Here is a 16,340-nt window from a genome sequence, read left to right as displayed (position 1 = left end):
ACAGGGACACCTTCTACTAGACCAGGCTGCTCAAAGCCCCATCCAGCCTGGCCCTGAACACTTCCAGGGATGGGGCATCCACACCTTTTCTGGACAACCTGTTCCAGTGTCTCACCCACCTCACAGTAAAGAATTTCTTCCTTGTAACGAATCTAAACCCATCTTCTTTCAGTTTAAAGGCATTCTCCCTTGTCCTAGCACTCCATACCCTTGCAAAAGGTCCTTCTCCAGCTTGCTTGCAGACCCCCTTTAGGTACAGGAAAGTGCTGTAAGTTCTCCATGGATCCTTTTGTTCTCCTGGCTGAATAACCCCAGCTCTCTCAGCCTATCTTTGTAGCAGAGGTGCTCCAGCACTCTGATCATCTTCATGTCCCTCCGCTGGGCTTGTTCCAACAAGTCCATGTCCTTCTTATGCTGGGGATCCCAGAACAGGATGCAGCACTGCAGGGGCGGGTCTCATGAGAGCAGAGTGGAAAGGCAGAATCCCGTCCCTCCACCTGCTGGTTACACTGCTTTAGATGCAGCCTAGGACATGGTTGGATTTCTGGGCTGCATGCACATATTGCCAGGCCTTGCTGAGCTTCTTGTCTACCAACACCCCCAGGTCCTTCTCCTCAGGGCTGCCCTTGTTCCATTCTCCACCCCTGAGCTTTACATCCTCACCAGCCACTCCTTGGTGAGAACAAGATCTAGCATAGAGCTCGTTCCTTTCTCAATCGCTATTTTTATAAAGTGCTCTCATATTATTCCCATCTTGCTCTGATAGTTTTCTGATGAAGTATTATTGAGTTTTATTTATCCCAATATTTGACAGTACTCATTATACCTGTAAATTAATCAAAATTATTTGTTCATATTTCACTTCAGAGTCTTCTTTTAGTATAGGGTTGGTTCTTGTTCTTTTTCCGAATGCACTTTTTGTTATTAGTTCCTTGTGCTTCTGTTGTGGTTTCTGGTTTTCTATCTCAACGGGGTTTCCCATCAGAAATTCACTTCCTTTGGTTAGATGAAGCCAAAGAAGAAGCTCCCTGAGAAACCTTGCTGACACGAGCATTTGGACTAAATATTGGGTCTAGTTGTAAAACAGGGGCTTTAGATGTGGGTTTTCCATTGAAAAGCTGATCTGCCCACTCATGCAACTTCAGCTTCCGTGCTGCTCTTCTCTTTTTAAGCCCTAGAAGAGGTAATTCTATGCTTAGACCTAACCTCTGCAGTAATTTATCCAAATACATCATTTTATGACTGCAATTATTCAGTGGTTCTTAGTGAAATTTATTACAGATCTAATATTAGCCAAATACATAAATCTTAAGGTTGGATCATAATTTACAATTCACATTGAATTCCACATAGAGATGGGAATCCAATGTGATATGCAAATGTTTCATATTTAATGGTAAGGAAATTAGTCTGATGGAGATAATCTCTCATTTTAGGCTTAAAATTCAATTGGTAAGACATTTTCAATATCTTTTGTCTTTCTTAAGATAAAAAGCTTCATACATGAGATGTACTTGGAGAGAATAGTTGGGCAAAGCTCTTTCAAAAAATGAGGCCCAGTAAATAACTATAAAGAGCTCTTATGAGAACTAAAATGCTGAAATGCCACTCTTTCTGGTAACCAACTGCAATGAGTTATAAGGTAGACAATTAAAACAAATCAGGAATACAGGAAAGTATGTGCAACATTAAGGCTGGCACAGCAAGTTTCCCCTTACTTTAGTGAAAATAAAAGTGGTGGCAACTCTGAGCCAGAACCTCTGTTTGCAGAAATCATCAGTGATCCTTTGCTTTGGTGGCTCTACACCAATTTCCACCAGCTAAGGAAACGATACTGTAACTCTACCAATTAAAATAAAAGTCTATATTTTGCATTGCAGAGAGTTTGACATTTGTAGAATTATTTGTAAGGCAAGTAAAGCATTTGAAATGATGAGATATCCTCATTTTTTGGTATTTGAATAAACAACTGTGTGTTTTAATGTACAGACTAAACTTTTCCAACACAAATGGGAGACTTTTAGAGTCAGTTTCATAATCTGATTTGCTAATATGATATGATGCCATAATTGGATTTTTTGTTTGATTATGTTCCTTTTCAGTTTGTTTGGGATATTTTTGTATGTATTCTATGCTAAATTATCTGACCAAAATCATGGTAAACAATAGTACTTAGACTAGTACTAAGCTGCATTTATTTCCTTTTTGTGTTTGTTTGGAGGTCTGGTTTTGTTTGTTTTGTTGGGTTTTTTTAAAGGAGAGTTTTCTTTTTATTCCAGGGCCGGGAATGTAAATTTAGGGATTTTCTGAGTGCACTGATTTAAAGTTCAGACTGCAGACTCATTCACTGTGAAATATTCATGCCTGGATTATCACTGCACACTACATGTACTTGAGTTGATCCCTGTTCTTCCTGTGCAGATAAAAGGCTTCATCCTTGCTGGAAGAAGCTTTCCAGTTTCTTTTGAGCCTTGAATGGAGCATAATGGCAGAGATTTTAAAGTTTACTGGTCAGCATGGTTAGACTCAGGAGGTGAGCACAGGCATGTGATCTCTCAACCTTTCCACTTTCAGGGAGACAACAGCTGTGGTTGTGTAATTATTGTGAATCGACACCCATGAGGATTCATGGCAAAGGTTATTACAGAGCTGCCTGGCCAGGAGAGGAGTGGCAAAGGCATCTGACAAGGGCCAGAACAAGTATGGAAACAGAAAATCTCTGTGTCTGTCACATTCAGGATGGGTTTTTTTATGAAGTGCCTTCTATTGTGAGGGTTCTATTTGGGCAGTTATGAACTGCCTGATGTTCAAAAAACTTCAAGAAATCTACAAATGCCTGGTGAGAAAACTTGCCATTTCAAGATTTATATTCCTTTAAGAAGGGAGAGACTGTTTTTTATTCTATATTTGATCAATGCCTCATGCAAGAATCTTTTTGCTTTCTCAAACCCTTCTACAAGTGCTGTAATACATTATTTAGTTCTGGATTTTATTCAGGGGTGAAAATGCTTCTACTGTACCATTACTGTGAGGTGTCTTTTAATGCCAAGCAGGGATGGAAGAAAGTTCTGAAACTTAAACAATCATTCTGTTGTTTGAAGTTTATTTTTAAAACATGGAGGAAGGAGAAGAGCTTGATGTTGTGGTTTCTAACGGATACTCAAATTTTGTTATCAGGCACATCAATTGTTTGAGAAATTAAGATGTGAACAGTAACTTCTCTTTCTCAGACTTTTATCTGGAATCCATCCTCCCATCCAATGCAAAAATCAAAGGAGGCTTTCTTCCCTAATATATTTCTTGGTAGAGATCGTCGGGCTGCCGGCCTTGGCTGCGTGGTGATGTGTTGAGGAGTGAGCAGTGAGTGTGAGCTGACACTCAGTCCTCAGCTGCACCTTCCTCTGCCTCTTCTGAACACTTACAGAGAGGTAGGCTGAGCCCTTGCCCTAAGCTTATGATGGGACAGTTATTCAATACACAAATGGGCTGCAGAGTTTAAAACTCCCCTATGAGACAGCATTTGCTCTTGTTCTTATGCTGTGTGTTTGTGCTGTGTATGGCACTCTCCCATTTCCTCTGAAAACAAACCTTTTGCTGACCTGCCTTCTGGTGTAGCCTGTCATTTGAAATGAGAACTTTCTGATAGAGCAATTTGATTTAGGAAGATGGATCATTTTAGTGGTGGTAAAACCATTAGCTTTCATCTCTTGACCTTTGCCCAGCCAGCAGCCACACACCCACACAGCTGCTTGTGCACTTTGGGAATTGAACTTAACTTACTGCTGTAATATATTTAGTTGCTGATTTGGGTATTGGGAAGCAGAGAAGATAAACATTAAAACATTTTTCCTTCCCCTTTCCCAGGCTCAATTGCACTCCAGATACATCTCCTCCCCTCTTGTTATCTCCACAAGTTACACTCAGTTCCTTTGGTGAGGCAATGAGTGGCACAGAGGTTTGGGGTCAAGACATAGTGGTTTCTCTCCGCTGCTCCTTGTTTCTCACCTTTTTCTTCCACTGCTGCTTCCTTCTTACTAATTTCCTCTACTCCACTGTGGTCAGTCTGTGGGCCACAATCTCTTTGGTGTTGTGGCCTCTCCAACTCCTCCTCCCTTGCTGTCCTCTCATTCCCTTATTTCTCTCCTTGTCACATTCCCTCCCTGTCCCCTTTGGTGTCCCCTCCCAGGTTTGTCTTCTCCCATTCAGCATTTTCTGCCTTGTCCCCAGTATCTTTTCACAGAGGCATCTAACGTGCCTGGTGGGCTCTGCTTTGGCACGTGGTGGGTCCACAGCAGAGCCAGCTGGAATTGGCTGGGGCCAGCACAAGACAGCCCCGATCTCCCTCCTCCACAGGGGCCACCCCTGCAGTTTCATGTCCAGGAGGAGTGGGGAGCACAGGAGGCCAGAATATTATTTGCCCTGCTTCAGATAGAGATGTAAGACTAGGCAGGTCAGATTGCATCATCAGAGGACTTATTTGAACATAATTTACTAGGAAGAAACCCAGAAGGAATCTTGAAGCTCATTCATAATTTTAAATCCTATACATATTTCTACCTCAGGAAAGAACTGAACCATGAAATCTATGTTTATCCATGTTGTAAAGTAAAGTTAACTAAGTGGAAAGGAAGTTGATTGTGTAGTTGTATTTTGGCCTGAAATTCAGTGCTGAGTCACAATTTGACATTTTAAAATTACAGTTGCCAGGTAATTTTCTTTTATAAGCCCGAGTCAGACCAGAGAAGTAGTGCAAAATAGAATCTGAAGTTCAAAAAGTACATACATATATTAATTTATTTCACTACAAAAAAGATATCCTGAAACTTTTTGGTGCAAATTTTGAAAAGGCATCTTGTATCTGAAAACAGCAGAAATGGTTGACAGCTTCAAATTGCTTTCACTGAGCTTTCATAACCAGGCTAGTTCTTGACTAGGTTCTTGGTTGAGAGAATATACATAAATAATGTAAGAGCTGATTACTATTTTACAGCAGTTTTATGGCAAATGCTGAGGAAATTCTGCAAAATGTGTCTCTGAAAGACTTGGCTGGAAAGAGCTATGGCACAGGCTAGATTTTGTCAGCAATAAGAAGCTCTGAGCTGAAAACCACAGAGTTCTGTTCCTGTGGGATGCAACATCATGTCTTGGAGCTGCTCAGAAAGTGTCTGGCAAATCATCAATTACAGCTTGTCTGAATCTGTACTGAATGCTGTAGTCAATGCTTTAGAGCTGGCCTTGGGGTGCAAACATGAGCTTTGAAGCAGAACTATGAAATTCCTTCAAACTCTTATTTTGAGATCTGGTTTGGTCCACTTGTTACACTGAGCTGGCAAGGAGGTTCAGATAAAAGCTCCAAGTCCACTACAGTCTATGTAGGGACAGATGAGGGATGTAGCGGTTTTCCCTGGGTTCACCCTACCATGATACCAGTGACAGATTTGTTAGAAGGTGCTGTAGACAAAAGGAATCTCTCCCAGTGCTTAAAACCCACATTTTAGACAGTAGTTAAAACATAGAATTTTATTTGTAGCAGTATAAATCACCCTCTTTTGTGCAGAATGAAGGGACATATTAGCAGTTTACCTATACTCTCAAAAAAATCCCTAGGCAAAACACTTCCCTAAAATCAGCTATTTAATGCAGCCCCTTTGCCAGCCCTTTGCTGTGGGAACTCAGTCTTTCTTTCATTTACGACACCAGATTCTTGTCGTGTGTGTGGAACTGAATTTCTAGGTAAGTGTCCAGATTTTTTTTAAGGTTACTTAAGGTGTGCCTTTTTTTTGGTATGTATTCAGTGGTGTGGATGGTATGACCATTCAACAGCACCTTGCCTATAGTTGTGCATTTTAGACTTTGCAAAGCATTGAAGTGACTGTAGATGTTTTGTTGAGGTTACCAGATGTTTGCAGTGTGAGTTAGAAAATATCTGTTTAAGGAGAGTGAATTACTTAAGATTACAGGGGAACTATATGGGGATCTTTACAAAGCAGAATCATGTGTTTAATTTCTATAGCCCTATGCCCCAGGCATCTGTGGCCACCACCGGAGCTAAAGGATTAACATTGCCCATTCTGGTTTTAGAATAGAATTAGATCAGATCATTCAAATACTTGTTGCACTGTACTCAGAGAGAAAAATCTCACTGATTTCAGTGAGGTCAGTTTACTGTATTACTAGGATTCCACAATATATGTCTGGTTGTCAAGATTTAAAAAAACTTTTGCAAATTTTGACACTACCTTTACATACCTAACTGAGGAAAATTCCCAGCTTAGAACATTCACAGTTAATGTTGGATAAAATTCTTCCTCAGTAATATTTTGTATCCTGTCTCTCCCTTTTATTTTAAAATATCACACACAATAATCAAATATTTAATGAGTAAAATACTGATATGTTGATTATTATATTTACAATTTTGAAATAATAATGTAAATGATAATGGGGGAAAAACCTGCAAGGCAACAAAACCTGATTATGGTTTTCTTTAAGAAATATATATAAAACAGGAGGTACTAACAATATGTTTCTGAGTAATATTGTTCATGTTAAACTGGCTGAAAATGTGTCTATTTACATTGTTTATTAAACAATCAAATTTGCCTGTGGAACTCACAATTAGTCTGAGTGTTTATGTATGTTCATATACAGTCATATGCTAATCGGTATTAGAAAAAAAACTCTAAGCTTGTTTCAACTGGCTGTGAACAAAAGGGACTTAAGCACTTGCATTTAATGCAGGTCAGCATTTTCTTGGGGAAATTAGTAGTTATGGTGACTAAGAATCAATGCCAACAATAACACATTTTCACTTCATAGTGTCTTTAAAAATGTATTTGCAACGACGTAGATAATAATCCAAAAGTTGTAGTATTAATAAAACCGGAAACTTATTAACAAAAAATAATTTGAATTTTAAAAATACGGTGTCATAGGTATTTAATTTAATTTAAATATCACCTTATAATAATAAATCCCTTTTATCTGTGTTATTAAAAATATTTTGCTTTGTAACTGGAAACAATACTGAGTTGTTTCATTTAGTTAGTTTTATTTATACTCAGAGAATTATTTGTTTTGAAACATACAATTTAAAAAATTATTGGTTCTTTTAAACAGGATTCAAGTCTTGATATCTAAATAATGGTAAGTCTACAACACCTTTATTCTCTTTCATTACTGAATGTTTCAAATATGCTACAGAAGACTCAGTCACACTCAAATTTGAGGATATCTTTAGCTTTTTACAACGAGGTGTTCTAAAATTATAATAATCAATTTTCTGTAGTGGCATAGTGTAGCATTTTCTCTGCAAAAGTGCTTCAGAAATTATGTGTAATTATTTTTGTCATGTCAACTTTATTGAATGATAAACCACGTTACACTAGTGATAAAAACATCTCTGTATTACAGACTATAAAACTCTCCACCAGCAGTAACACCCTTTATGTAAACTTCTGTTGCAAATTAAGGAAATGAACCTTGAAATATTTGATTGAGTTATGTTGCCTGTGTGAATTGTCCCACTGACCTCAAAAGAGTGAAAACTTTCTCATAAGTAAAAGATTATGGTAATGCCTTGGTGCCTGTCGAAGATCTATTCCAGGAGGAAGTGTATTCTATACCATCACTGTATTTACTTAGCATGGGCTGATTGACAATGTTGAAAGAACCAGCCTGGTCTTTTCTGGGTCCTGACAGAAAAATGTTCTTGCAGAGCTTTCCTGACCACGACGTGCTGGGCCAGGCTTTTGAAGATGCTCTAGAAGTGCTGCAGCAGCACTCTGACAGAGAAATGCAGTGTCCACCAGGTAACAAGCACCCTGATTCTACTTCATTTCTCAGCTCCTAGTTCTACAGGAAAGCACATCTTGAAACATACAGGTGGGAGAGTAATTTCCCAGAATCAGATTAATGGGATGTTTTGGCAGGATGAAAAGGAGGAAGACTATTTGGAGGGTTTCCACCCCTCCATGAGTACTGTGGTGAATATCTTCCAGGTCACAGCACAGGAAAAATGTTGGACTGGCCCTGTTTACCCTCCCCCCAGCACCAGCCCAGGTGCATTGAGCTCACTTTTCCTATAATCAGAGAGTATATGACTGTTGTGAAACAGCCTTTTCCCAATTTTAACACTTTAACTTAAAAATGCCCTTCTGCTATGCCATGAATCCCAATGCAAAAGAATAATAATAAAATAAAAAACAAGCCAACAAGTGAAATTAATTTACTCATTTAATTTTTTTGTACACTAATATATATATCTTAATTTTTTTTTTTTTTAATGCAGGCATGATAGTTTGAGTCTGGATAATTAATAGAAAATTGTTTTTCTTGGCTTCAAGAGTTGTATACTTTACAAAACTAAAATGCAAGAAAGCTGTAAATTGTTCCAGTTCTGGCAAGGTTTTGGTAACTAAATTACTATAAAATTTAAAATTTGTGCTTGTTTTTACACTGTAAGCAGAAATGCAAGGAAAGGAAAATAGGAGGCTACCTCACAAACCTTCTAAGCCCAGAACAACGTACCTGCTGTCCTTTGCATGAAATGCATGCCATATGAGGGAGTTTTTTTACGTATTATCTATTATAAAATGAAATGTAAATAAGACCAGTAGGGCTGTATCTTCAGCTGTTGTTAACAAAGTTTTGGCTCCACTGCACTGGTAATTTACACATGCTGGAGGACTCACTCTGTATAATTACTTTCAATCTTCTTCCTTGTGTATGTTGTTAGGGCCCATGGAGAGAGTTATTAAACCCTTGCAATGCAGTGTTTAGTCTGTCCCACAGCTGCACCCACATTTCCACTTGCAATAGATACCATACCCTCCAATATCTTCTTCTGACCACCTGCAGTGGGTAATTTTTTCTAAGTGTCTTTAGTCTGGTGTTTTCCTGTGCTTCTTTTAAGCATCCCAAAGTCTTGGGTTCATTCGGTGTCATTCTTCAGGCACTGTAGATGTTCTGATGCTCCTTCATCTGTGATTGGAGACTCTGACTTGCATTGTACTAATGGCCTGCAGAACCGCCTGACAGTCCCTTTTCCTTTCTACATGTATTTTAGAAGTCTGTAGTTATCCAAATCATTATGTTTGATGATCTGTATTGCCCTCTGTTACCTAGTAACCAAACAATTTCATGATGCTATGAAATACCTGGCATTTTATCTTTAAAAAAATTGTTTTTCATCCCGAAGGCTAACAAAACCAGCCCAAGGTGTGTGATCAGCAGTAGCAGTACAGATTTTGCTGGATAACTTGCTGATGTGGAACATCTTGGCTCTGGACACTTTATTATCTAGAAGGCAGCCATAGGATAAATGCTTTTTGACAGGCCAGCACAGTGTTAAATTATTTGCTGTTGTGGTTTTCTTTTTTTCCTTCTTCTCTCTTTTTTACTCACTTGGTTTTTGCTCCCTTCTCCTAATTTCCAGGTTATAAAAACTGCTTGACTTTGATCAACCATCACCACCACCTCCGAGCAAGTCCCAGTTACTGTGCAGCACCATCTGTGGAGGAGCAAGGGTATAGCTGGAGGAACGTGATTGTGAGTGAACTCATTGCTAATAATAGTCAGACATAACTGGAAAACTGATTGCTCATTTGGGATTTCTGATACAAATCATTATGCTACCACTAACAAAAATTTGGTCTGGCCAAATTTCAGGCATGATTCGGATGAAAATACCTTGGCAAATATGATTGCAAATGTGCAAAATGTGATTAATAACATATTTTTAGGAGCCAGTTGTTTGCTTCTGGTGTTCTTTTGTGGTTCATCACATAACATGACAACTAACAAGCAAAACTACTAGGGAGTTAGTTACATGGGAAAGGGCTTCTTTGTATTGCTTGGTAACAGGCAGAGAACAACTTCCAACCCTGAGGTAGCTTCTGCCACTGTGAAAAAGAACCATAACTTTGATTTCTCCAGCAGAAGTTGGCTTTAAAAGTTCTGGAAAGACCAGCAATATCTGGACTGAGCACAGCTTCAGCCATTAGAGTCCATATGCATTCTTAAAAGCACTGGGAGTGTGGTCTCCAGGAGTGATGGGAAATGAAAATTGCAGGGGAGATAATTTCAGGGAAACAGGTTCCACAAAAGCACATTTTCAACAGCAGATTAACAACAACAACAACATGGCATGGGAACTACAGAGCCATGTAGGGGTTACAGAACTGTAGGGGCTACTGTCCAGGTGGTCCTTGTCTTTTCCTAACTCTGAAAAATGTTCCTCCTCTGCTTCCAGCAGAAGGGTTGAAGGTCCAGAGTGAGGCAGTTACGCTGTTTTCCCTCTCAGTTTCTCCTCTGGTGGGCAGCTCTTGCCCCTGGACATGAATTAGTGCTGCTTGTTACTGGTACACTACACTGAGTGCCTTCATGGCTGAGAAAAGTCTTCCACGGGTGAGGTGATGAAAAGTTGCATTTTGAAGGCTTCAGGCAATTAATGACCACAAGTTTCTTTTTATTCAGAGAATGTACTCTATTAGTAACTTTTTATTGTCTTAATTCTTGAAGAACAGTGCAGCGGATTTTTATGCAGATGAGGCTGTCTACCATACACTGCAGAATACTCCAGAAAGTCAAGCTATGCATGCTGCTGCTGGCCAGCCAAAAGCAGGGAAAGGTCTGTAGAAAGATCATATCTTGATGGGTACATTATGCTACTTTAAAGTCTCTTGGTAAATCATGCTTTCTTGTTTTCCTATTTTTTTTTAACTTTTAACAGGAAAAAACATGTGAACATTTAATAGTGAGTAGGATACAACTGCTAATTCCCTTCTGCTAAATCTTACAAGATGTGATAAATCTATTATTAACTTACCATCCATGTTAGTAAGTGGAAAAACAAACCAGAGATTTTTTTTCACTTCAAATCATTTGGGATGAAGTCTGATGCACAGAAGTAAATCTAGCTAGCAATAACATCTTTATCCACTTACACAACTTATTTTATTTTATTTTATTTTATTTTATTTTATTTTACATGGCCCAACAAGCAGTGATTTTCTTAAAGGTTTTTTACATACGCAAATATTTTTGCACACCTGATTTTATTTCTTTGTTTATTTTTTGAATCAAATTTTAGCTTTTGTCACTTCCAGTGTGCATTTTTATGGCTATTTTTATCCTCCTTCTGGCTGACTTTACTCAAATGGATATCTATTTTGCAAAGAATCGTGTGACATTGGTCATTGCAGTTCTTAATTTTTTTACTACATTCATTATTTGGGTTGTTTGGAGGGGAGGGACTCAGCATCCTTTCTATGACTTCTGGGTGAGATTTTCACAGCTTCCACTCTGAGCTGTTGTATCTACTTTTGACCATGAGACCTTTTGAAGTAGCTTCCTGATTTAGCTGCTTTTTGAAATCCCCTTTTCTCAACTTTAACCACATGGTGTCAGTTTTTGGTGCTGTCTTTTCCCATTGATGCTGAACACTGTGGTCTCTGTTGCTTAATAGCTACTACTACTGCTGCTACTACTACTACTACTACTACTACTGTTTCTACCATAGGCTCTTTGGGATGATGGGAGGGGAAATTTTACATGTCAGTATCTGATTTGACCTTCAGGTACTACTGCTCTGTTAACTTCATTTCCTATTTCCTATTTCTTTTACACTGTCCTCAACCTATTTTTCCAGAAGACAACCTCCACAAATTTTCAGAGTGACTAACTATTCTTATGGTGCTATTTTGTGTCTTCTTACAGGTTTCTTTATGTCCATGGTGATATTCCTGCTAGAATCTGTGATTTGGGTGACTATTTCTTCTGTAAATTTAGTCCTCCTAGTTTCTTATTGAGACATGAGAGGTTTTCTGTACACTAACAAGTGGTGTGGCCCTTTAGGAATAGATCTATAGATGAAACCATCAGCACTGAGGGTCCAAATCCCACGCTTAAAGTGTTTCACAAAAGTTTATTTAGGGCAATCTTTAGGCTGGTCACAAGTTCTGAAGGGTACACTGACTTAGATATGCTTTTGGAAAGCATCTTTTGAGTTAAGTTTCCTCTGAAAAGAGTCCAGTTCGTTCACAACAAAACCATTCCATGATCTGAACTCAAGCTCAGTGGAGGGGAGGCAGCCAAGAGAGGTACTTCAGAATTTAATTAGATACATTGTCCCTGAGAGATTTAGGCTGCTTCAGGACAACTCAGCCCTGAAATCTTACGCAGATGCTCTGAAACACCTTCTGGAGGAGCCTGCTTGTCTTCAGTCACCACACTAAGAAACCTGCAGGCACTCACCTGCTGGCTTAGACTGATATTTAGGGCCTGGTGCTGAGCAGCACTGGCTTATGCAATGAGGTGCAGTACAAAGATTTGTTAACTGACCCCATCTCAAGCTGGTGTGTAGCACTTTGGAGATAACAGCTGCGCTCTGGAGACACAGCTGCATAAACACATAAGAGCAACTAAGCCAAGACAGCAGCTAAAGGTGATGTGGCTAGAAATAAAAGCTTGGGCAGAAATGACAGCTGAACTAAGAGGGCAGACAGCATGAAATCAGGTGCTGCATAGACTACACTATCCTTTTGCAGCAGAAATTTAGTCAACAATAGTCTGTGGGTTTTCCCCTGTTCTTACTTGTTCTACCATGGGTTTATAGGATAATTCAAGTTGGAGGGGACCTAAGAAGGTCACCTACTAAGAAGTGTCCACTGTGACAAGGCAGTGTCCTTCACTGGTTTCCTTTTAAACTTCTTAGTAATACTATATGTATTTATAGTAGAATATGTACTTCCAGTCACAGGCCAATTTTTATTTAGATAATGAAACTTCATTAATTTTTTGGAAAGTACCTCTGATTTCAGGCTCTTCTTCTTCCCAGTCCGACTGTTACTTCTCTCCTCTTTCCTTATGACCAGACACAGAATTACTGTCATCCCTGACAGATGTCTTGGCTTGACCTCAGTGTTCCTTAGCAACTGTCACTTTTCCCCTGTTCCTAGTTTAAAATAGCCACACAAGACAAGGCTTTATGAATTTTAGGTGCAGCTGCTTATTTCCACTTTGGTTAAAGTGGAAGATGTTCTTCTGCATAGATTCTCTCTTCTGCAAAATGTTCCTCTTTGTCTGATAATCTTAAATTCTTCCTCCTTACAGAAGCTTCTTGATCACCATTAGCTTTGGAAAGGGAACTAGAAATACTTCATAGAGGAGGATCCACAAGATCTAAGTGAAACTAAAGCCTCACTAGGAAACTGAAGTTTGAGAGCTGAGCCTGTAGTGAGAAGCATTTACTTAACTGGCAAATATTTCAGTACTAAGCTTGCTTTATTCTGCACGGGAATGCAAGCTGACACTTCTGCAGATTTTTAAAATATCACAGGGTACCAGAAGATCTAGCTCCTTTATGACTACATGAGGTTTCTGGTTAAAAACTTGCCTTCTTTTCCTGCTCATCCACTTGCCCTTTCTTTGATCAGAGACTACCTTGCATCCCCAAAACATTCTTGAAACAAACCTGACAAAACTGAGCCATCTCAAAATCTCTGAGTTTTGATTAAACAGGGAAAACATTTATTCAAAAACGTTCAGATTGGCTATTCAGAACCTCTCTCCTGTCCTGTCTGAGGATGTCATTTCCTAGTGTGAGTTCCTTGACTGTGCACCTGCACAGCATGTGTCTGAAGACTGATGAAAGTCGCTTCTGAGACCTACCACACAGTTAAATCACCAGATACTTGTCATGATCCCCACATAACCTGCTCTTGAAACTCTGATGACCAAATCCCTTTCTTTCACCACAGATCTGTACTCACTTCAGAACTAGACCATGGTGCTGACAATATCAAGGTTGTGGGTTTGATCCCTGTATGGGCCATTCACTTAAGAGTTGGACTCGAAGATCCTTCTGGGTCTCTTCCCATTCAGACTGTCCCGTGATTCTGTGTTGCTCTCATCTCTGTGATCCCATTTGCTGTTGCTGGTCTTCCACTGAATAATTTATACTGATCTTTTAATTTGGGACAGGGTACTAGGTTTAGCTATGCTTTTGCCTATAAGACCCTTTCCAGGAAAAAGACAACTGCTCATCTTTTAAGGCAAGCATGAGTTCTGTTCTGACCTTTTGCAATTTATTTGTTCATAGGTAGAAAAAAACTTCGCCTATTTGAATACCTCCATGAGTCTCTGTATGATCCAGCTATGGCAAACTGCATCCAGTGGGTAGATAAACCAAATGGCGTCTTCCAGTTCATCTCCAAAAACAAAGAGAAACTTGCAGAACTGTGGGGAGAAAGAAAAGGAAACCGCAAGATCATGACTTATCAGAAAATGGCCAGAGCACTGAGGAATTATGGAAGAACAGGTGAAATCATTAAGATCCGTAGGAAGCTGACATACCAGTTCAGTGCTGTTGTTTTAAAAAGACTTGCTCCATCTTATTTCCTGGGAAGAGAAACAATTTATCATCCCTACATTCAGTCTAATCAAGAATATCAGTGTGCAGATGACTGGACCAGTTACAATAATTACATGTACAACAATGGTTATGCATTACAGCATGCTAACAGCTAGACTTACCTGTCACATAAACAGGCCTTTGTTATCCAGCAATACTTTACAGCACAGAAACTCTTCTCTGTACATAGCTTTTCCTTTAAGATATCATACAAACACGTGAAGAGGAAGGTTTAAAAATTGCATTGGCCTAGTTTTGTTGCTTTTGAAGTTAGTGGTATACAGTCATTGCCTGTTGAAGAAATCCAGCAGCTGTAGAACACATTCTATTCCCCATGATGCTAATCAAAGGAATTACTGTAGTTTCAAGCAGGTATATTCAAGAACAGGATCAAGGCTTTTGTCTGTTAGTGGACATCAAAGATCCTATTGTGACAACACTCACTGGAAGTTTTATGCATATCTCCAATCAGAATTTAGATGATGTTGTACCATGGTTGCTGCACTCCCTAAACTAGAAAGGGAAAGATTTGCCAACTGCATGAAGATGCTGTCTGCTTTTTTCACCAATGTTCTTTATAAAAGGACATTTTTGGAGTGAATGCCTGGGTGAATGATAGAGTCCACATGCGGGTGCACCTGTTGACCAAGTTGTTAATCCTTAATCACTTAAATTAACATATCTTAGCACAGATCCTGACAAGTGGTATTAGGATTGTCAGGTGCACATTTTACTGTTGGTAGTGGATTCATTGGGATCATGAGAGAGTTAGTAAAGGATTGTGCTTCTCATTAGGTTTTGTGCAGTTCTTCCCCAATAATATGAGAAACTCCACTTTTATCCAGCAGTTCTGTACTCACCTAACAAACATAGCTTTGCCATTTATTTTAGGAGTTATAACATTATAAATAAAATTTCACTTCTCCAGCTCTTTTTCTAAATGGGAATGTAGCTGAAAGGCTCAGTGATTTTACGCTCTCTTCCTGGGGAAGAATGAAATTTAGGTAAAAGAGATTAGTAGCCCCTTATGTCAGGATAATACCTATAAATCTACTTTTTCTCATACTTCTTTTACCTGATCAACTTGTATCATCATATAAGTTGTCTTTTGTGCTAAAGTATTTCCATTCAATTGTGTTCAGTTCCAAGTTCTGCATTTTGCAGTGTGTAGGCCTGGATATTAATAAAGACAAAAATATTTTGTGTGGAGAGGTATAAATGGTGGCCTGATATGTTTGATGAAACTAATTGACTTTGATAGTTGCCCCTTGCTCTGACTCCTGTTTACTTGTACAGGGTTGTAATTTTATGTAGTAGACACAATGCAATGCACTCTGCCTAAGCAAAACTCAAGTTTTAGGGTTGGTACTTTGGTAAGATGACAGTTGTCTGATCTTAGAAATATGAAGCTCGTTAAATAGCACTAAAAAGAGACCCAGACTTTAAGTCAGGGGGATTGGACCTTGGTGGAGTGAGCTCTGCCTCTGGAATGGGTGGTGGCTCTGGACCCACAAGATGGCACCAGTGGACAACTTTTCACACCGGGGCTGTGACACTTTCAGGCCTCCAGATCATTTGTTCTCCCAATGTCCCTTTAGTTTTTTTTTCCTTCCCCACCAGGTTTAGGTTTTTTTATCTTCCTGCACAGCACTGCTGTAGATGTGGCAGAAGCAGCACTGTGCCTTTGAAAATCACCACCTGTCCAGTTCCAACTGTGGCAGATACAGAAAGTTTCATGACACAATGGTGACACAAAACCCACGAATTCAAGCAGATGGATTATGTCAGCAGATCACAGCTCTGTGCTGACCACCCTGGACAATGGTCAGTTTTACATGTGAAGCTCAACCTCTTCTCCAAAATAAATCTGGCTCAGCCAATATGACTGAGGGTGATGCATGAGGAAGAAATAAAGCTGATCTTTCTG

The 16,340-nt window shown here is 39.2% G+C and overlaps 1 protein-coding gene across 3 annotated transcripts in view; it reads left to right on the top strand.

Moving 5' to 3' along the window:
• The window catches only part of SPIC (Spi-C transcription factor), a 27,733-nt gene extending 11,393 nt beyond the window's left edge, over positions 1-16,340 (top strand). The window contains exons 1-6 of one of the 3 annotated variants that reach the window (XM_008638099.2): positions 5,638-5,733; positions 7,120-7,146; positions 7,718-7,811; positions 9,437-9,549; positions 10,522-10,630; positions 14,102-16,340. In XM_008638099.2, the coding sequence (XP_008636321.1) occupies positions 7,144-7,146; positions 7,718-7,811; positions 9,437-9,549; positions 10,522-10,630; positions 14,102-14,529 (747 nt within the window). In that variant the 5' untranslated portion in view covers positions 5,638-5,733; positions 7,120-7,143 and the 3' untranslated portion in view covers positions 14,530-16,340. Of the gene's footprint in view, positions 1-5,637; positions 5,734-7,119; positions 7,147-7,296; positions 7,812-9,436; positions 9,550-10,521; positions 10,631-14,101 lie in introns of those variants that run through there. The other 2 variants (XM_017740039.1, XM_017740038.1) reach the window with 2 other exon arrangements.

Source organism: Corvus brachyrhynchos, unplaced genomic scaffold (genome assembly GCF_000691975.1).
Source record: "Corvus brachyrhynchos isolate BGI_N302 unplaced genomic scaffold, ASM69197v1 scaffold27, whole genome shotgun sequence".
NCBI lineage: Eukaryota > Metazoa > Chordata > Aves > Passeriformes > Corvidae > Corvus > Corvus brachyrhynchos.
Note: the sequence above shows the minus strand (reverse complement) of the source record. Positions and strands in the feature narration are given on the sequence as shown.